Genomic DNA, 21,463 nt, shown 5'->3' on the forward strand with positions numbered 1-21,463 from the left:
ATCCAAGAAGGCAGGGGTAGGAGAGAAGCTGGATGAGGTGGAAGTAGGTGAATTTTGGGGTGAAGCAGGTGGGTCCTGAGATGCGGGGGTTGGGTTGACCTCTTCATTTTGGTGATTTTTATTTCTTGCTGGAAGCTCATTGACTCCATGTTCTTTCCTTGTTGTTTTGTTCTCCGATGGTACATGTTGTCCTCTGTCTTTATCAGAACTGATAGCAGTGTGACTGGTGAAGTAAAACAAGTTGGATGTGAAGAGTTTTACTCCAGCCTTGTTTAGACACAGTCCATCTGCTCTAAAAAGATGACGACGTTCCCAAAAAATAGGAAAATTTTCTATAAAATTTAGTGAAAGGGCAGCACAAGCCGAAGACAGAAATTTATTCAAAGAGTAAATCCTTGCGAATTTCAGATCTCCTTTGCGGACTGGAGGTATCGGGCCACTGATGAACACTTTAGGCTGTATACAGCTCACAGTTTTTAGCAGATGGGTGAAATCCTGCTTTAACACCTCAGACTCCTCCTTGGCTAAATCATTTAACCCAAAATGAATCACAACATTTTTCAAATGTGGGTAATCTGCAACGATATGCAAGATTTTGTCAGCCAGGTCTGATACTGTGTCATTAGGTAAGCAGATCACTTTCACGTTGCTGCTAAACATCTTCTGAGCATCTTTAACAGAAACGTCTCCCACTATCAGTGTGTGAGGTTGTTGCTTTGGCCTACCCTGTCGCTTTTGTTTTCCTGAAGCACTTTCAGTCTTCGCAGTTCCAGAAGGTTGTGTGTTGACCTCATTAGAGCCAGATCCTAGGTCATTCAGCAGTGGGGCGAATCGATTACCCAGTTCTACATGAAACTGGGTTTGTGACTTGGTGATACTCCTGCCTTTAGCAGATGTCCACTTTTGTGCCTGGGCAGACAAGGGAGTTGATGTTGAGGCTGCAGTCTGCGAAGCCAGTGCAGGCCAGTCCGTCTCATTATTGATATCAGGGCGCTTTGCTCGGCCCGTTAGCCTTTGAAGTGGATATGACTTTTTCTTAGGCTTAGCTCCCAGAGTATTCCAGGGAGGACTCGCACCTGTTGGCTTATCAACGGGAACAGGATCCTCCCTAGGCCTGATAGCTTTGTTAGCACGGGCTGGTAGCGAGTTAGCTTTATCCACTCCGCTGTTTTGAAACAGCGGCACAGTCGTATCATTATCATATCCACAGTGTCCATTAACCTCAATGTTTACTTGTATTCCTCGCACTGTAGTCTCCAGTTCAGTAATCTTTTGGAGGAGACTGCTGTATTCTGTTGTGGAAAGAGCCATTCTTCTGCTAGTTAGCTTGCTACTTGTAGCTAGCTAGCTTGCTACTTAGCTTTCCAGTTGAGCCAGCAAATAAAAAAGCAGTAGATGATTACCTCAGAGCCAGAGGGTAAATGATAGAGTTTGATGTTGAGGTATCGTATCATTTCTCAGAAGAAAAAGTTCATGTTTAGTAAATAAATTCCTCTGTGAGCTCCGCTCTGCTCTTTTGCTGCTGTCAGCTCAGCTGCCGGAAGTTCAAGAACATTCTTCAAATGTGTTTATTAATGTGGAAAGTGAACAGAAATTTCAACATTGTCCTAAATGATATTTATTGTAACAATTCTCATAACATTTAATATTAGTGGACAATAACCAAACAATAAAAATTGACTGGAACCTGTGAGCAAACCAAACGCCAAAGTGCTTTTATCAGATCCTTCACTGTGTAATGCTATATGTGGATCTTTGATCTGAAATTAGGCCTTCTAAGAAACTGTAAAGAACTAAACTAAAACTGTCTTTTGAAGGAAACAATAAATGATCAATAAATTTAAAAAAAATTCCAGCAAAGAAGCCACTATACCATACTACTTGCATATTACTACATTAGCGGTTTAATTTCTGTCCTAGCAAATTAAAACTTATATTTCCATTACGGGACCACCTTAGACATAATGTGAAAAGCACAATTTTCATTTGAAATGCTGGGGCGAGGTAAAAGTTAGGTGAGAAGGTAAGGGAAAGAGAAAATGTCTGACTGGACATCAAGGCATATTCCTGAGTTCAGTTGATTTGTCTTCCAGCTCCCTCTAAACTAGAGCTGCAACAAATTATTATTTTCATAATCGAATAATTGGTCAATAAATTAATTGATTAATCGGATAAAAAAAACAGCCTCTTTATTTGTCTCATTATGAATGTAGTGACAGGTAAGGTAGACTTCATTAGCTATACGTGTGTCTATATAGTAGTCCCTCGCTTATTGCGGGGGTTCCGTTCTGAAAATAACCCGCAATAGGCAAAATCTGCGAAGTACTCACTTTTTTTTTTACAATTATTATACATGTTTTAAGGCTGTAAAACCCCTCCACACACACTTTATACACTTTTCTCAGACAGACATAGACATTGTGGGTTTTGTCGGGGAGAAAACTTGCAAACATACAGCACTTCAGTGTGCGCAGAATAAAAAAAATTCCCCATTCACCCGCCCACCAGCGACACATCCAACTTGGTGAGTTTCACTGCCTGCTGAAGCGAGGAGCTGCGCTCCTTTTTCTCCTCTCATAAACATAAACCACCAGTGAAAAAAGCTGGTGTGATTAGCGGCTAATGCTATCCTAGCTCAGTGCTACAGAGAGAACTTTTACCGGCTCCTACCGCCTCCTCGCTGATTCTCCTCCACGTCTAATCCTTCCTAGTCCAGTCTCGGTTATATAGGCCATGTCATAGGCTACAGGTGGTCACACACAGCTTCTACTACATGGTTGAATGGGTGAACAGACCAGTGTCCGTGTTGACGGCCTGACGTCATCGTCAACAAATAACGATCGGACCGCAATGCCGCAGAGGAAAGATTTGGGCCGCATCTATCCACTGACTTTGTATGTAATCTGGACGTATGGACATTTCATGACGCATCCAGTGTAAACGCAGCAGCCAATCATGGCGCAGAAGACAATGCGCGTTCGTACACTGTAAAAAAAAAATGCACGCAAAATTGCAATGTAAAAAGAAAATCTGCGAAACACAGAGGCCGTGAAAGGTGAACCACGTTATAGCGAGGGACTACTGTAAATCAGCAATGAGAGACAGTTTGCGGTTTGTGTTAATTGCATTTTTCACTTTCTTTACTCTCTTCATATTTTCTCTCCATGAGCTTTGTAAAATGTAAAATGTGTCGTTGAGGGCAGAATGTGTCCTGGATTAAAGGCGAGGATGACTGTAGTGAAGCTTCATCTTCAATCATGGACACAAACTTCATGTCAGTGATAATCATGTAGAGGATATTCTCTCTGTGGTTACATCATGTGTTTATCATCATTGATGAAATAAGAAATATAGTATAGTATTAGTATGTATAGGCACAATTTACAACAACTAAATTAACATTTTTTTATTTGCAGTATTAGGTTAAGGCAAGTTAGTAGCCCAAATAGCAAAACACACACATACACTAGCACATAAAGTACAAGGACCTTAAAAAAAAAAAATCAAACAAATTTGATAACTTACTTTAACCCCTGTCTAAATGCAATTCATCCAGCCTCACTCCATTACAGACCAGGCTATATCTTTAAACTATTACCACCATTGTGTACAAGTTAAGTCTATATATAAAGCACATTTAAATCCTCAGTGAAACTTAATCTCACAACGCAGCCAGAAAATAAGAGCGTTCAGTCCGTGCTCACAAGAAATTCTCGTGGTGACGTGACTAAACACATTTAAGACCCATCTCTTCAGAATTTAAGACAAATTGAGACATTTTAAGGCCTTTTATTTGTAAAAAAAAAAAAAGAGTCTGCATGTGGAACTTTTTGTGGAAGAAGTTTAAGTATTATGTTATCTCCATAAGCCACAGAAGTCTGTTTGCATTGGAAAAGTATTTGGAGCACTTCATTTGTTTTTGTTGCATTTGTTTAGATATTTATTGCTAGTACTCTGCTGGTGACTGGTTGATTTAATTTGTTTCATATTTTCATGTTTTGGTCTTTGCAGTTTATGTAATGAAATGTAATGTTTTCTCTTTTCCTAAATGAAAAAATAAAAGCCCTTTTTAAAATCTATTGTTTGATTTTGTTAAATTGATTAACTGATTGGTCGATTATTCCTTTCATTAATCAACGACTGATTATCAAAATAGTTGTTATTTGCAGCCCTAGTTTAATCAAGTAAGGAATAATTCAGTTTTTAGGGGCAGTTGATCCAATATTGATATAAGCCCAATATCAGCAAAAATGTATTCCTAATTATTGTGTTACCTGCCTCCCAGAGGCAGCACAATACAATTAGCCAATGGCTAACCTCCAAGCTAACAGAGTGTTTTCGACACGGTGGTATAAGAACTCGCGATCAAGAACTGCTACAGAAGCTAGTGGGTTTGGTTAGCAAACTGAACTTGTACAAAATAAACTTGGCAGGTTAGACAAGTAAGGTATGACGACAACTAGCCACAAAACTTTGTCTTGTCATTGGCAAGTGGGCCAGTGCCAATGTCAGGCCCTGAAAAGGTGTCATTTCAATGTAATCATGATGATTCGATCGATCATTTAAAAAAGGATGAATAAAGCGATTACTAAAAGAATCGTGTATTGCAGCCCTAAATTTCACACTCACCTCAGTGACCGGTAGCTCCAACTGAACCATATCCTCTGGCTTGGCCACGGGAGGCTGGAGGGCTGTGTCCAGGAGCAGAATGCCGTTCAGGTCCTTCCTGCATCCCACTGCATAGTCATCCACAAAAAGCACCTTGTCGACAGCGGGAAAGTACTGACATCTGACTCGACTGCCAGGTTTAGCTGGAACAAGAACATAGAAAAATGTAATAAAAAATTAATCAATAAGGCTAAAACTTACAAAAATGCCAGGACATATCAGGATTGTACCTACTAAGAAAGTAAATGTATGGAAGACAAAAAAAAAAAAACTTGAAAAGAATCACATTTTCTAAAGAAAACTCAATGAGAATACATCGGCTAAAATGCACATGCTGAATGATGCATCAAGGAATGCAGTACCAATGTTGAAAAATGTTTTTTAAAAGTTGGAAAAACATTGAAATTAGTTGCATAAAATTGAAAAAAGTAAAAAATGTTTGAAAAGGTTGAAATAGTTGAAAAAAGCTAACAAAGTTAAAAAAAAAGTTGGAAAGAATAAAAAAACAAAGTTGAAATAAATACCACTATAAACAGCAAAACCAGTAAACATCCTAATATAAAAGGTAGGGATACACCGAAATGAAAATTTGTGGCCGAAGCCAAATAAAATATAAATGCCTGGCCGAATACCTAATGCGGTTAAGTTTTTCACTACATTTTTAATAGTGCATAAATAGCCTAGAATACATTTTTAGACTTTTTTTTTTTTTTTTTTAAAGAAAGTAAATGTTTATTGAATATTCTGACATTTTTTAAATATTCCAGGAGCCTTTGCTTTTCAAAAAAAGCACAAAGTTTTTCATTTATATTAGCCCTTCAAATAAAACAAAACATGCATTCGAAAAGAAAAAAAAAACTAAAGTGCATTAAAGGGGAGGTAAGATGGAAAAAAATCACTTTATAATGGTTTTGTTCCAGTGATATACATCCCTTTAGCCTAATTCAGAGGGACAAAGTTGAAAAAATTGTTTCCTCCCTCCCGTTATTTCACATTTTGTAAAAAGTCAGCTCCAAGCGGGCGTGTTGGATTTTGCCCACGTTGGCAGGTGACGTCACCGAACACCACTCCTAGAATGTGAGCTCCTCCCTCTCCAACAGCTAAAACAACACTGTGGTTTAATATAGAATATATATTATACTTTATTGCCATATATGTAAATGCAAACTGCACTACTTTTTCTGCTGCCGATCGTGTTGGGAGTCACTGCTTGGAGCTACGGACCCATTGTTTACACACATCAACTGTTAGCACTCCGTACTAATGCTACACAAGTAGGGATGTAACGATTCACTCAACTCCCGATACGATTCGATTCACGATACTGGGTTCACGATACGATTCTCTCACGATTCATTTTACAAAATGGGACTGTACTTAAATGACTGAAAAATATTCCTTTATTTTTTTGGGGGAAAAAAAAAAAACTAGAAAATACTACTATTTTCCTTTTATTTTTCATTGTCAAAAGAATCCCTTGATGAACTATTCAAACAATGCAATTTAACTAAAAATAAATCTTGAATGAAATAAATAAAGGAATAATACAAATTAAGAAGCCTATTCATTTAAATTCTGGTTCCATAGTAAATAATACAAAACTGCATAATAGTTATTTTTCTTTTTAAAAGTGCAACTGAAAATGTATTTTGTGACTTAACAATTGGACCTTAAAAAAAAAAAAAACAGTCTGCACTGTATTTGCGTCAGATATTTGTTTGAACCAGCAGAGGGCGCTGGTAACCCAGTGGTCGGTTGGCATGCAGCTTAGTGCAGTGAAGAAGAGATGCTACGCTAGCAGACAGGGTTAATAGAAAAACGTGACTTTTACAGATATTCACTTAATATTACAGACATTCTTTTGGTGCTAAAGGGGTAAGGGATCATTTATGAATATGTTTAAGAGTAGAAGGCGGCCAGAAAGAAAGTATTGAAAGATTTCGCCCGCCGCCATGACTTCTGGATAGCGCCCTCTGCTGGTTAAAAAAGTACCGTGATTCAATTTTCACAGCATCGATGTGAACCTTGATACCTATGAATCGATTTTTAACTGCCTTACGATTAATCGTTACTTCCCTATACACAAGACTATGCTGCAAGACCCGACATCGCTTGTGAACTGAGGAGAAAACAGAGGGGATGTTTACGGATTTGTGGCTCACAGCACTAACAACGGACTCGGTAATGAACGACAGAAAGCGGTAAGCGGAAAGGAGAGAGTCTGACTGTGTTTGTGTGCCGAAAGGAAGAGCTGTTGCTGCTTGTGGTACTCCAGCAACACGCACACACTTTTCAGATTCAAAATCACTGCAGGTTGTTTGATTGCGTCATTGCGTCACACACTACTATTTGGCTTTGCTTTTAACTTACGAAACTGAAGGCCGAATGTGGCTTTTTTTTGCAATATTCGGCCAAATATATTCAGCCACCGAACATTCGATGCACCCCTATTTAAATGCATATGCATTTTTTTTTTTTTAAATTCCACATTTTTCAAAATTCCGTTTTTGTTTTTAACTCATATGACGAAACAAAATAAACACTAATACAAAGAAAACTATATACAAAAATGTACGTCAAAAATAAAAATGGAATTTAAAATAATGAGTAAGATGCAATTAAAAGGTATACAAGTTGTACTGGCATGGATTGTTCTGCTCCTTTTTATTTATTCATGTCATATACTGTATGTATGAGAGCAGCATTAATAGCACCCAATCTCTTCTCAGGGATCAATGGTTTACTGGATCTGAGCAAGTTTATTAACTAAGTTTTGATCAACTTAATTTAAATAATGAACCTAATTTAAATTATCCTGATGACATCATTCCAGACCGTAATGATTAAACAAAAATAAAAAATAAAATAAAAAATCTTCTCCGATGAAATGTTTAAACACTGAGCAGGTGAAGCTGACTCATGTTTTCATGGTGCACAGCAGCGCTACATGAGAAAGGGACAGAGGTCAGCAGACATGTTAAAGTTAAGAGGGCACTGGTGGCTCTGATTTAGGAGTCAGTGATGATTTGCGTAGTTTTTTGGCAGTTTAGACGTGTTTTAGTGCGGTTCAGACTGTGTTTGAAGTGGCCAGGATAGGAGGGGGGCGGGCGGTGCACCATAACAAGCATTCCCCGAAACATTTCCCCATAAAAAAAACCTTCCTTTTCCTCACGGTGACAGCGTTTCAACAAGATTCTATCCATTTCTGCATTCAACGGTAGATTCCATTTTCGTTGGTCGATTCCGTGATTCCATTAATGTGAATTTTATAGGGCCCTAGAGCCCCTAGTTGTTGTTAGTGCACTCAACTGAGGGGTAACTGAGACTCGCTGCAGCGCATACAAGCTCGTGTCCTGTAACTATCTCTGATTGGCCAGCAGCCCAGGAAGGCGGTTCTCGGCATTTCTGATTGGTGAACATATATACAGTATCACTCAAATGATGAAGACGGAAGAAAAACCCTCAGCATCTGAAGCTACGTTATCGCAGTAGCAAAAACCTTAATATCGATGCAATTAAGGTTTCTGGGGACCACTATTAGGTGCATCGCCCGCCCCCCTCGCTTCCTGGCCACTTTAAACACTGTCTAAACCACCCGAAACACCGTCTCGACAAAGTTGTCTGTTGTTGTGGAAGATGCCACTGATGCCAGGGATTGTCGAGTCTGAAACATTGTAGGTTAATCATTAGGAGTGTGACAATATCTCGATGTGGCGATATATCTCAATATTTCGCACGATCAATTATTGATATGCTTGCGTCAAGTATCAATTTTTTTTTTTCCAAAAACCTTTTTTGCTTTGTCATCTTCACAGAAATTTTGTCACTGTTTGTTGAAAGAACCAATATTTTGTTTACTGGAATATTGTACAATAATAGAGTCACTGGTAAGAAAGACTATTTTTTGTTTACAGAAAGCACTATTGGAAATACCTATTCGTTTACATTGGTATGTTGACAGTTATTTACAGAAATGTTGCACTAAAATAGTGTCACTGTTCATAGGACACTTTCAGTTTATTGTATCTCAGAGATATAAAATAAAAATTGTATTTTCACTTAATCTTTTTTGTTGTCATAGATTATCATATTTCTGACCAATATATCGGTAATCGCAGTATCGTCATATTGTGAGATAATCGTTATCGCCAGCTTTGTATCGCGTATCGTGAGGTACCCAGGGGTTTCCACCCCTATTAATCATAGCTTTTAATACTGTACAACATTCTGGCCCCTAGTGGTAAAATAATTGAAACATCCTTGCCTCCATTTGTTTTTGTCTAATCATTGCATTCTGGAATTATTGATAGGATAATTTTTATTAAGTTAATTAAATTAAGTTGATCAAAACTTAAACAATAAACCTGCTCAGATTCAGTAATCATTCACCATTTATTCCTGAGGGAAAATTGGGTGATAATAATGATGCTATCATACATATTATACATTTATATTACATAAATAATTAAAAAGGAGCAGTCAGAATAATTGATGTCAGGATTTGTATCTTACTCATTTTGAAATTTTATTTTTGACATATATTTTTGTTTAATTATGTATTTCTTTTTTATTAGTATTTATTTTGTTTCCTCAGAGGAGTTAAAAACTAATATTTTCAAAAAAAAATTGATTAACATTTAAAAAAAAAAAAAAAAAAACTTAATTTTAAAAAATGAATGTAGAAAACTTTCTATAGGGCCCTATACATTTTAAATGGCTTTAGGTGCGATTTCTAGATTACCAGCACCTGTTATTTGTCACAGGAGAGTTTAAACAAGCTTCACATAGTACAAATAAAATGAATTGTCCACATTTTTAAAAGAGTGCAAACAATTTTGTCAAGTCCATTTTTTAATCAAAGTGGAATATGGGAATATGGGTATTGTTTCCGTGCTTTCCGGACCTTCTCTACATGAGCGTAATGTGCCTGTGTGCGCCGTACTCAAGGATTCTTCCTTACGCTAAAGTGGGTTTGAATCCCACTTTTGTCATATAGATTTTTTCATTTGAACATATTTAACACGACAAATTCCTCCTTTCCGCTCACAAACACAGCCAGCCTATCACTTTACTGCTCTCCGTGGTCCATCACCTCGTAAAAGTTGGAAGCCGTCCAATTCTACAACCGAGTCCATTGTTAGCGCTGTGAGCCACGAATCCGTAAACAACCCCATTGTTTCCTCCTCAGTTTACAAGCGATGTCGGGTGTCACTGCATTGGCTGGTGTAGCATTAGCACGGAGTGCTAACAGCTGATGTGTACAAACAATGGACCCGTAGCTCCAAGCAGTGACTCCCAACACGATCAGCAGCAGAAAATAGTAGTGCAGTTTGCATTTACATATATGGCAATAAAGTATAATAAATATTCTATATTAAACACCAGTGTTTGTTTTAGCTATTAAATAGTTGGAGAGGGAGGAGCTCACGTTCTAGGAAGCATGTTAGGTGACGTTACCTGCCAACGTGGGCAAAATCCAACATGCCCGCTTGGAGCTGACTTTTTACAAAATGTGAAATAACAAGGGAGGGAGGAAACAATTTTTTCAACTTTGACCCTGTGAATATAGCTTAAGGAATGTATATCACTGTAGCAAAACCCATAGACATGCAGTGATGTTGATGTTGCCGGTCTCGAGATCAAATTTTAAAGGTCTCGGACTCAGGCTGCCCAGAGTTGGGATTTTCCCTCAAGACCAGCACTAATTCCTGCTATTTTAAAACTTTTTTATAATGTGATAATCACAAGGAGAAGAACGGGATAAAACAATCCTTTAATAATTCTTTAATCCACCCCATATAATGCCCGCAACCTTCCTTAATGTGACTGAGTGACGTGTGTGACACACACACACAAGCAGAAGAGAGGCGGGAGCTAAACATGTCCACTAACTTTGTGATTCGTGAAACCAAATTTCACAATCAATAAGAATACATTTGTAAAAGTGTGTATGTGTGTATGTGTGTGTCTACGGTTTCAGTTTGGACCGTGGAGCGGAAGGGAGATAGAAACTAATCACCGGTAAAAAGCCCAGTAAAACTCTGGAAAACAATCACCATGAATAAATATTTGCTCACTGGTAAAGATAGTAGCTCTAACAACTGGTAAAATGATATACTGGTGATTTTACAGCCTGTGAATGCAGTACGGGGACGCATTTACTCCGCCTCTGGGTCCTAGTGCCTGCCGTCCAGTGAAGCCTGTTCCATTTACCGAGGTCCGTGTGTGTTTAATAAGTCCGTGTGTGTCTGTGTGAAAGTCTGCATGTTTATGACTCTGTCCATCCAGTCTTTTCATTATATCCATGTCTTTTAAGTCTCTTATTAAATAGTGTCGGCTGTAGTCCGGGCCGCCGCCATCTTTGATTATGTCGTCACCAGCGCGTCATCACCGCAAGTCGGGCAAGTGCAGAATGACCCAAATAACTGTAAAGAGGAAACACTCTGCGTGTGTAGGTGACCAGCCATGTTATTTCTTTACTTTTAAACTCTTGCTGTACATTCAGCTGACATAATCTTGTTTTCAAATATGTAGAATAATTGTTAATTTAGCAGTGGTAGTTTTCATATTTTAGTTCATTTTTGGCAGGCACCTTTTTTGTTTGTCAAATGTATTTAAAAGAAACTAAAATTAAGAGAGAATGTTATTTAACTGTCGAACCTTGTCATAATTTTATTTATTTATATCTTTTTTTAAATAAAAAAAAAAATGTTTACGGTCTTGGTCTCGGCTCGTCTTGGTCTTGACTCAGTCTCGGCTCCCGAAAGTCTTGGTCTTGTCTTGGTCTCGGTGTATTCTGGTCTCGGGCAAGTCTTGGTCTCGGATAGGGTGGTCTTGAACACAACACTACTAGGTACGATACATTGTGAACATCAACTTATGTTTAAAATCACAGTAACTAGCAAAAGAAATCTAGCCGTCAGCAGACCCCTTTACGCATTAACTCAACGCAGACATGATCGCCTTGAGTACATGCTAGTTTAGCCACTACAACAACAATCAGCCAGTAAACTAGCTGCTTACAATACACCACAAACATATCTGCATCATTTTATTTTTCTCAACAGACTTTGCACTCTGTTAAGTGCTATAAGTTTCACAGTGATTGACTCAGTTCATTTGATTTAGTTGATGTTCAGACAAGAAGATTTTGGTGACAATTTATTTTTTGACTCCGTCATGGTGATGAGAATGTTTTGTTTGTGTTAAAATCGGCACTTTTATCGTTAATTTATTTTTGTACAACAGACACCATTTTGTTTTCATTTTAATTGTATTTGTTTAATTTAAGATACAATTTGGACATACATGAATATATCTGCTAATTATAGCCATATCATACCACCATTAAAAGAGTTTAACATTACAATTTAAGAAATAGAAGAATATAAGAAATATAAAGGAGTAAGTTTTTTTTATTAGGGACCAATTGAATTTCCCAGAGACCCACTCAAATCACTACCTGTGGGTCCCGGGGACTCACTACATTTAAAACCTACCAACATCACTGGACATCATAATACGTAGACGCCGCATCAACTGCTGCCACCCATCAGAGCAGTGTGTCAACAGGGCGGCCATCTTGTACCAGTGGCAATTGCTCCTACAGTGCATTACATCTATAAAGGAATTATGTGCTACACTATTAAAATTGTCACAAATCGCTGTCACAAACATCAGACATGATAGATAGATCGACAGACGGACATAAATAGTACAAAAGGAACCTAGAAAACGTTCAGATGTGCTCAGGTTTTTATTGACAACATTGTTTAAGGCTATACATTGCATTTGAGAATTATTATTATTGTGTAATTGTACTACTACTGTATTATTGTTATTATAATTATATTCTCATAATATTGTATTTTAATTATTGTTAATACTTTATATTATAGCTAGTGGTATCCTCATTGTATTATTATTATTGCTATTATGATATTCATAATAAATAAATATTGTTTATCATTATTTTTATTATTGTATTATAGTAACTGGCTTCTTATTATTATTATTATTACCATTACTGTTTTACTATTATTACTGTTACTATTATATCATCATCATTAATTATTGTAGCCAAAGAACTGAAATATTCAAGGATGTGGGTGTGGAGATTAAGTGTAGAGTGGTATAACCAGCATTTTAAATATATCCAAGCACCTTGTATCATAGCTACATGTGACGTTTTTAAAAAAATTAAACAATTTGGAAATCGGTTCAAAATTCAACAAATAAATCTATTTAGAGATTGAGAAATAACTCTTTGTCGTTATGTCCATGCACCACTGCCTCCACCACCACTAGCTCAATGTTTTTTTTTTGGAATGCATGTTTTGTTTTATTTGAAGGGGTAATATAAATGAAAAACTTTGTTGTGCTTTTTTGAAAAGCAAAGGCTACTGGAATTTTTTTTAAAATGTCAGAATATTCAATAAACATTTACTTTCTTTAAAAAATAGTGAAAAACTTAACCGCATTCAGTATTCGGCCAAGCGTTTACATTTTATTTGGCTTCGGCCACAAATTTTCATTTCGGTGCATTCCTAACTATCACGTCACCTAAACTGGCCAAGGAGGGGCACTCCACATGAAGACCGGCAGTGGCTATTCATATGTTTCCGTATGAATAGCCACTGCCTTTTTTAATGTGGGCAAAATTATGTAAATGTTGGCTTTTCAATGCACATAAAAGAAATAAACACGTATATACCAAAAACATCTGTAATTGCAACCATTTCTGGGAGAAATGAAAACATTTTAGGGGTGCCAATACTTTCGTCAAGGCCTGTATATTGATTAATCTGACCTTTGACCTAATACCAAAATGTAGAAGCTTAAATGTCTTTGGTCTATTGGGAGAAAACACTTTCCTTCTGGAGAAGTATTAAAATTACAATTTTATTTAACAGATTGTTATCAAAGAACAACACGAGCAGTTAGGGTTAAGGGACTTGCTCAAAATCTGACAGTGATGGCCCAGGTTGGATTCGAACCAGTTGACCCTCCGATTACAAGCCCAATTTCTTACCGTTATTAAAGATTCACCTCTACACACTCGTGTACCTTTACACTTGTACCTGCATACAATGCAAACAAGGCATTCTAACATCTTAACCATGCCCCTAAGAAAAAGTTGAAATTATTCAATGATCAGTTCCGTGTACATTGTGCACCAGTACAGTGTGACATATTGCCCTTGTGATAATCATTCTTTCAAACGGGTAACAGAGCCTCATTTCTTTGTAGTACTGTATATATAAAGCAGCTGCCAACGGTCCACACTGCAGAAACTACTTGAGATCATAAAGAGTGTTTCTTCTGACCCCCTTAAAAAATAAAAGTGGATGTAAACTACGTATTGTCATAAAACGTAAAGGCAGTTTTAGGGGAATTATGAGTCAGATCGGTTTAAACACGTACTGTATCCCAGTAATAGGTACGGCGCACAGGGAAGTGCAGCTGGTGACTAGCGGCTTGCTTAGCTTTAAGGCTACAAGTGCTGAGATAATTTAAGACATTATTAAGTATCCCGCTTCACCGGTCAAAGTTATGCTTTAACTATCTTTTTACATTAAGGCGCTAAATTTCCGAGAGCAAATAAACTGCTGAGGATGGCTAACCGGCAAATTAGCACTGTGCTACATTCTCCCAATCGAAACTATCAACTTAATCACAAAATGTGTCATTGTAACTAAAAAACTGAAAGTTACAATGCACTGTCTCACCGAAAACGTATCATAATGACAAAACCGACAAGGTGCCTACACTAAAACACATTGCAGCTTTGACTAAACCAGAAAGTTTAACTAGGCCAAAAGACGAATGCTACAAGGAGCTAGCGGTTAGGCAGCAGAGCCGCTTGCAGTATGTTGACACTCGTTGTCCGGTCTGTCAGAGCTCACATCGGGAAAGTTTGGCATTGGCAGGGTTTCCCAGTTCTTACCGTGCAGCGCTGATGCCTGTAGAATAGCCCCAGACGTGCCGTCAATGACTTTGATACTGCCACGGCTAGTGACAGCCAGGATAGCGTTGAGGGCCGGGTGATAGGAGAGGCTACGCAGGCCCTCGTCGTCGCAGCGCAGGCAGCCGTCTCTCAGTACGATCCAGTCTGAGGAGGTGGACGAGCCAGAGCCCGGCGAGGCCGCGGCCGCCATCTTTCTTATTTTCCACCTTCCTATCCCGTATGAATTCTATATTAATCAATGACACACACAAAATTAGTTCAAACTACGAGACTAACTGCGATAAGTCCCTCGTCTGCCACTGCTGACTCTTCCTGCGGCTTCCCCGCCAGGCCTGGCTCTCTGATAGCTCTCAGATACACCATGGGTGGACGGAGCTGTCTATGGCTCCACCTCATCTCGCGAGAGTTAGCAGACGGGAACATAAGATTGACGTTTATCCAGGACGAGGGGATGAAATAAAATAGTAAACATGGATTTATTTATTTTTTTAATGTGTTGAATTAAATTATTAAGAATATATTTAGTATAGAAGCCCGTTTTCGCCACACAAAAATATAATTATGAGAAAGAAAATCGTAATTATGAGAACACATTTATGAGATGGAAAGTCATAATTAATTTAGATACTTAAACACATTTATAGCAGCTTACAATTACTGAAATTGTGCTAAGCAAACGCACCCTTGAAAGCAAAAAGAGTCTCTGGCGTTAAAAGGGCATGATGTGGCTGAAGTAGCAATGCTTATTGGACAGCAAATGGATACTTCTGTTCAGTGCCATGACTACAGATGTACCAAAAACGTTGGTTAAATGGAATTGTGACAGACAGAAAACCCGTTTGAATATTGCAACAAATATTGGACAGCCATCTTGCCTTGACCCAGGAAGCTCTAATTCTCCTACAAAGCGTATTCTCCCATCCAGACTCCTGACACGCCCACCGTGCGCCTTTCCTTAACCCCGTGACGTCATCCACAGCGTTAAGGAAAAGTGGATAGGAATAGAGGGAGGGACTATTCAGACGCAGCCAGTGTTTAATTTACAAGGAGGCAGGCTGGGCTGTCTGGAAATCACAGAACAGAACATATTTCATAATGAATTGTCATTGAAATCCATTTCAAATTTGAATTTGAAAGGCATTATTCGTTGTTGAGCAATGTAACAGTTTTTTTTTTAATAAAATTGCAGTGTGTGGATTGGCCACATTTTTTTGACCGAGCCACAATTAAATTCTCTTTTTTAAGTCATACTAGTAATGAAACATGAACGTTAGTTTGTATGGAAAGCACAATTTTATAAATTTCTTACATTCCTGTATTCAAAAACGATGAGCAAATCAGTTATCATCATCATCTGTCATCAGTACTGTGAGCTCTAAAGCCTGCAGGGTTATGATGCACTGCTAGTTTAAAGAAAGTATTATAATGTCAGGTGGACAAGAATGGCTGTGTTATATCTCCACCCCTTTCATTTTTTCCCCTTCACTGAGGTTCTGCGTGGGACTGACTGAGTGGCTGATTGCCTACACCTGGGTTTGCTTTCTCTAATTTAGCATATTTGATCTTCCTATGATAATATGATTGTCTCTTATTACCTCCGCCAAGAGCGGAAGGTTATGTTTTACCCTCCGTTTATCTGTCAGTCAGTCTGTTAGCAAGATAACTTCAAAAGTTATGAACGAATTTGGATGACATTTTCAGGAAAATTGATAAATGGGACAAGGAACAGGTGATTAAATTTTGGTGATGTTCTTGCTACCTGCTACCAAAATAATATATATATATATATATATATATATATATATATATATATATATATATATATATATATATATATATATATATATATATATATGGAGGCCCGTCTCGGCATTTGTGTGTACACAGTTACTTCACTTTGTTTGAACGACACCACATTCCAGGAATCCAGATCAGAGACCTCATACTGGACTATTACAGCTGCTTCAGTTTGAGAGTCACCTCTGGAACAGTAACATCTACATTTCATCGGCTTGAGAAGGGCATTATCACCAGATGCGCTTATTCGGGGCAGAGGCCCACTCACCAACTCCGGTATGCAGCAGCCCCCCATCAGAGCATTTATGGATAATGTGACAGTGACTACAACATCAGTTCTGGGCTGCAGTTGGATCCTGGAAGGCCTTGAGTGTCTCATCAGCTGGGCATGGATGGACTTCAAGCCAGCCAAGTCCAGGCCCAAGTTGTGAGGATGGGAGAGGTCACAGACCAGTTTATCTTCTCTTCATCTGTGGGAGAGAAGCCAGTTAAGAGCCTGGGCAAGATCTGCGACTGCACCTTGAAGGACACCGCAGCACTCCGATCAACAACAGAGGAATTGGGAACCTGGCTGACAGCTGTGGATAAGTCAGGGCTTCCAGGCAAGTTTAAAGCCTGGATCTACCAACACGGCATCTTGCCACAACTCCTCTGGCCACTAGTGGTCTATGACGTGCCACTGACCACCATTGAGTGCTTCGAGAGGAAGGTCAACTGTTTCCTCCGGAAGTGGTTGGGCCTACCACAAAGTCTCAGCAGCAATGCCTTGTACGGGAGGAACAACAAGCTAAAACTGCCCTTCAGTAGTCTGACGGAGGAGTTTATGGTAACTTGAGCAAGAGAGGTGCTGCTGTATAGGGACTCCAGTGATATCAAAGTTTCCTCGGCAGGCATAGAAGTTAGAACCGGCAGAAAGTTGAAGGCTCATCAGGCAGTCAACCAGGCTGAGGCACGGTTGCAACACAGCGAGCTGATGGGAACAGTGGCATCTGGACGGGCTGGTCTCGGGAGCAATCCAAGACCTCAATACAACAAGTTCCAGGGAAAAGAAAGGCGTTAGCTGATCCAGGAGGAGGTCCAAGCGGAGGTGGAGGAAGCCCGAAGCTGTAGGACAGTAGGGATGCGGCAGCAGGGTGCATGGACCAGATGGGATGAGGCAGCTGACCGGTAGATCTCGTGGACAGAGCTATGGATATCTGAGCCACACCGGATCAAGTTCCTCATACAGTCGGTGTATGATGTACTCCCAAATCCATCCAATCTCTTCCGCTGGGGCTTGGCCGAGACCCAACTGTGCCCTCGCTGCACAGAAAGGTGGATCACTGGAGCACATCCTAAGCTGCTGCCCGTGAGCAATGGAGAGGGATGATACCGCTGGTGCCACAACCAAGTGCTACGGGTTATTGCAGAGGTCATTAGCACAGGGATCTCCATCAGCAAACACGAACAACCAACAAGGCAGTCCTTTGCCTTTGTTAGGGCTGGAGAGAAGCCACAGCGGCACCGGAGTCAAGCAGGGGGTTGCTGGCAACACCTCAGGACTGGCAGCTAAAGGTTAATCTCGGGAAACAGCTCAAGTTCCCAGAGAACATTGCGAATCAAGACGGCATCAAGATGGCTGTGAATCAAGAGGGGGGGTCCGTGGACCAAATAAGATACTCAGACACAAGCCGGGGCCTGATCAACCTCGGCTGGGTCACCTGGGTGAGGGTGTCTGTTGTGAGACCCGAAACACAAAATGAACCCAGGATACAACACTGATGATGTGTCTAAGTTGCACCAGAGTGTTTATTAGTCAACACCTGCAGACTGGGGATCTACACCTGCACCCACCATGGGAGCTGGTTGGTCAGACATTGCAGGCGGAGGAGTGGGTCCTGCCCAGAAATTAAGTACTGTATATTCCGCTGCTGCACCTCTCCTCCCTGGAAGTCGATGATGTAAGACCTTGGGGTAACAGACTTTTTTAACACAATAGCACTCTTTTAACACAACAGCTGGCATCTATCAAACCTTTTTCGTGGTCTAGCTTTGTGTAAATAGTGTCCCCCAAACAAAGTGCTGGTAAACGTCTGGCACCGTGCTGTCGATTATAGTAGATAGCTTGTTTAGCCTTCTCACTAGCATCTTTCTGTTCAACAGTCTTCTTGTTGGGCCATTTGGGCTGAAGATTTCTCTCAAGCATAGGGAGTGTTGTTCTGATTTTTCTTCCCATCAGCAGTTCTGTAGGACTGAAACAAGTAGTGGAACATGGGGTCGAGCGATAGCACATGAGGGCTATCAGTGGGTCTTTCTGCCGAAGGATCCTCTTTGCGGTCTGCACTGCCCTTTCAGCATGACCGTTTCCCTGAGGGATATGGGGGCTCGACGTAACGTGAGTGAAGCTGAGCTGCTGTGCCAGCTCTCTGAATTCTGCACTGGAAAACTGAGGTCCATTGTCACTCACCACCTCCCCAGGGATCCCGAACCTAGTAAAGGACACTTTCAGTCTCTGTACCACTTGAGCGCTGGTTGTAGATGGAAAATACAGTATCACCATGAAATGTGAATAGTAGTCTGAAATCACAAGATTTCAACCCCTTCCAGGCCTTGCAGAGTTTCTAACATTTTTCACTGGAAGATATGAGGCATGCTGGAAATTCCAAAGGGTAATCTTTTAAAGCAGTCACTTACTAAAAGTGTAATGAAGGTTGTTAGTCTGCAGCTGTCCAAATGTAGAGCGATTTGCCAGAACCCGCTTGCAGCATCTAGAGAGGTGAACACAGCTGCTCCACTCAACTTGGCAATTATTTCTCTTTTTACAGACAAATTTAATTTCTTTAAGTCTACACAGATTCTGGCTCTGCCAGTGTTTTTCTTCAGAACTGCAACAGGGGCACACACTATTCAGTTGGCTATGTACTTTTTGTAACATTGGAAAAGGGACATGGCGAGCAGTATGCACAACATATGGTTGAGTGTCGTCTTTTAGCTGGATTTTTAGTGGTTCAGTTTTTAGGGTGCCTTGCTCACCAAAAGCTTGCTGAGATGTGTAGGTAGCCCTTGTTACCTCATCCACCTGCCATACTAAGTTCGTTTTTACTGACAGCGGTCGGCTGAGCAGATTGTTGACACTCTTGCTCTGAACAACATATGCTTTTAGTGGGTATTTCTTTCCCTTGTAGCAGATTGTAGCATCTACAGTATATGGCCAAGACACAATAGTTCACCACCCGGGCTGTCTAATGAAATGGCTGGTTTCAGAGCTTTTGGTGGATTAATATTCTGAAATGATATTTCACTTTGCACACTGACATCAGCACCTGTGTCTGCACCGGCAGCTGCTCAGTCCACTGCTCTTTTCCCTCAGCACTGTTCACTGAACCTAAATAAAATAATACCCCATCTGCTTGCTCAGTCTCTGTGATTTAGTTAACTGACCTGTTGCTGCTGCAGCACACCCTGGCCCAGTGTCCCATTTTATGGCAGTGATAGCATGTGCATCTGCCTGCAGGCCATCTTTCAGCTTTGCTGTGTTGTGCTTTTCCACATTTAATGTCCTTTACACCCCCTCTTCTGTCTTTAAATTAGCTTTTTTGTCACTGTCTCCCACCATTTTTATTTCATTTGTGTTGTACCTTTTGTGCTGATCCTGCCGAGTCTCCCTGCTGGCTTACTTGAGCTGCCACCTCCTCGGACTGTCTGACGGTCTGTATCGTCAGTGCGAGCGTCAGGTTTAGCATCAGCTGCAGTCGGTGTGAGAGCTCTTTGTCCACTATCCCGACGACGATACGGTCGCTGTTGTTTTCCTCCCGGCACATATCAAACTCGCAGTGCTCCGACAGGTCATACAGTGCACGAATTAAGCACTCCACCTTCTCCCCCGGCCGCTGGATGCGCTGGTTGAAACACCCTCTCTCATGTATGCTATTCCTTCGTGGAAAGAAGTAATCATCAAACTTTCTCACCACTATTCCAAAGTCATTCCTGTGCCCCTTGTCAGCAAAAGTGAACGATTTGAATATATTATCTGCCTCTTTGCTTATAGCGTATATCAGGCCGCTCACTGGACTTTTCCTTCATCTCTGTCCAGCTTCGTGGTGACCCTGTACCGCTCAAAGCACTATCTCCAGTCCGGCCATTCCGTCGGCTTATCGAAAAAGAAAGTCAGTTGGTGGATTAAACTTCTCCATCTCGTCAGCAGTTCGTGACTCCCTTTTCCATGACATCAGCCACTTCTGACACTATGTAAGATGAACCGAGGCGGATCTGCTTTTACAACACTTCTTTATTGCTGCACACTCTCTTAGCATACAGCTCGGAACCCATGCGTCCACTACCAGTACCTTTTACTTCCTGGTTTTACGGCAGCCGTAAAGCAGGGTCATAACGCTGCTCATTACATTTCATCATACTGTATGTGACAAAATCAATTACAGTTTCCGAGTGCGATCCATCTACTTTTACATTTACTCTTGTATATTTATTAACCAATTGTGATAAATTACAGGTATTGGCAAATTAGAATAATTTATTCTTTAGAGCACAACTTCCAGATTTCGACTCTATATTGAAATCACCTAAAAAAAGCATTTCATTTTCAGAATCACATGCCCTATCCAATATTTTATAGATTTGGTCGAGGTATATTATTGCAGCATTTGGTGGTCTGTAACAAGATCCTATGAGAACACGCTTTAGATGAGGTAGTTGTAGCTGTAACCACATTACTTCTACTCCTGTGATTGTAAGATCATGTCTAACTTTGACAATGATGTGACTTTGAACGTAACAGGCAACTCCCCCACCATGAATAGTTCTGTCTAATCTATAAATATTAAATCCATCTATGCTCAGAGCGGGGTTGTTTATAGTTGAATCTAGGTGTGTTTCTGAAAGTACCAATACCTGTATATTATAATCAGTACTAGATCTTGAATATCATCTACTTTATTTTTTAAACTGCATATATTCAAATGAGCAATTTTAAAACCTTTTACCCAAAATAATATTGTCTTAATATTGTCTTTAACCGTATGATGCTTTTTCTTT

At 39.9% G+C, this 21,463-nt stretch overlaps 1 protein-coding gene across 9 annotated transcripts in view; it reads right to left on the reverse strand.

Moving 5' to 3' along the window:
• Nucleotides 1–15,026, reverse strand: part of birc6 (baculoviral IAP repeat containing 6) — a 179,581-nt gene extending 164,555 nt beyond the window's left edge. For all 9 annotated transcript variants that reach the window (XM_028467678.1, XM_028467674.1, XM_028467673.1 and 6 more), the window contains exons 1-2: nucleotides 14,615–15,026; nucleotides 4,630–4,811 (exon numbers count right to left, since the gene is read on the reverse strand). In XM_028467678.1, coding sequence (XP_028323479.1) covers nucleotides 4,630–4,811; nucleotides 14,615–14,825 — 393 coding nt within the window. In that variant the 5' untranslated portion in view covers nucleotides 14,826–15,026. The remainder of the gene's footprint in view (nucleotides 1–4,629; nucleotides 4,812–14,614) is intronic.
• Between the last annotated feature and the right edge of the window lie 6,437 nt (nucleotides 15,027–21,463).

This window comes from Gouania willdenowi, chromosome 15, assembly GCF_900634775.1.
Source record: "Gouania willdenowi chromosome 15, fGouWil2.1, whole genome shotgun sequence".
Lineage (NCBI taxonomy): Eukaryota > Metazoa > Chordata > Actinopteri > Blenniiformes > Gobiesocidae > Gouania > Gouania willdenowi.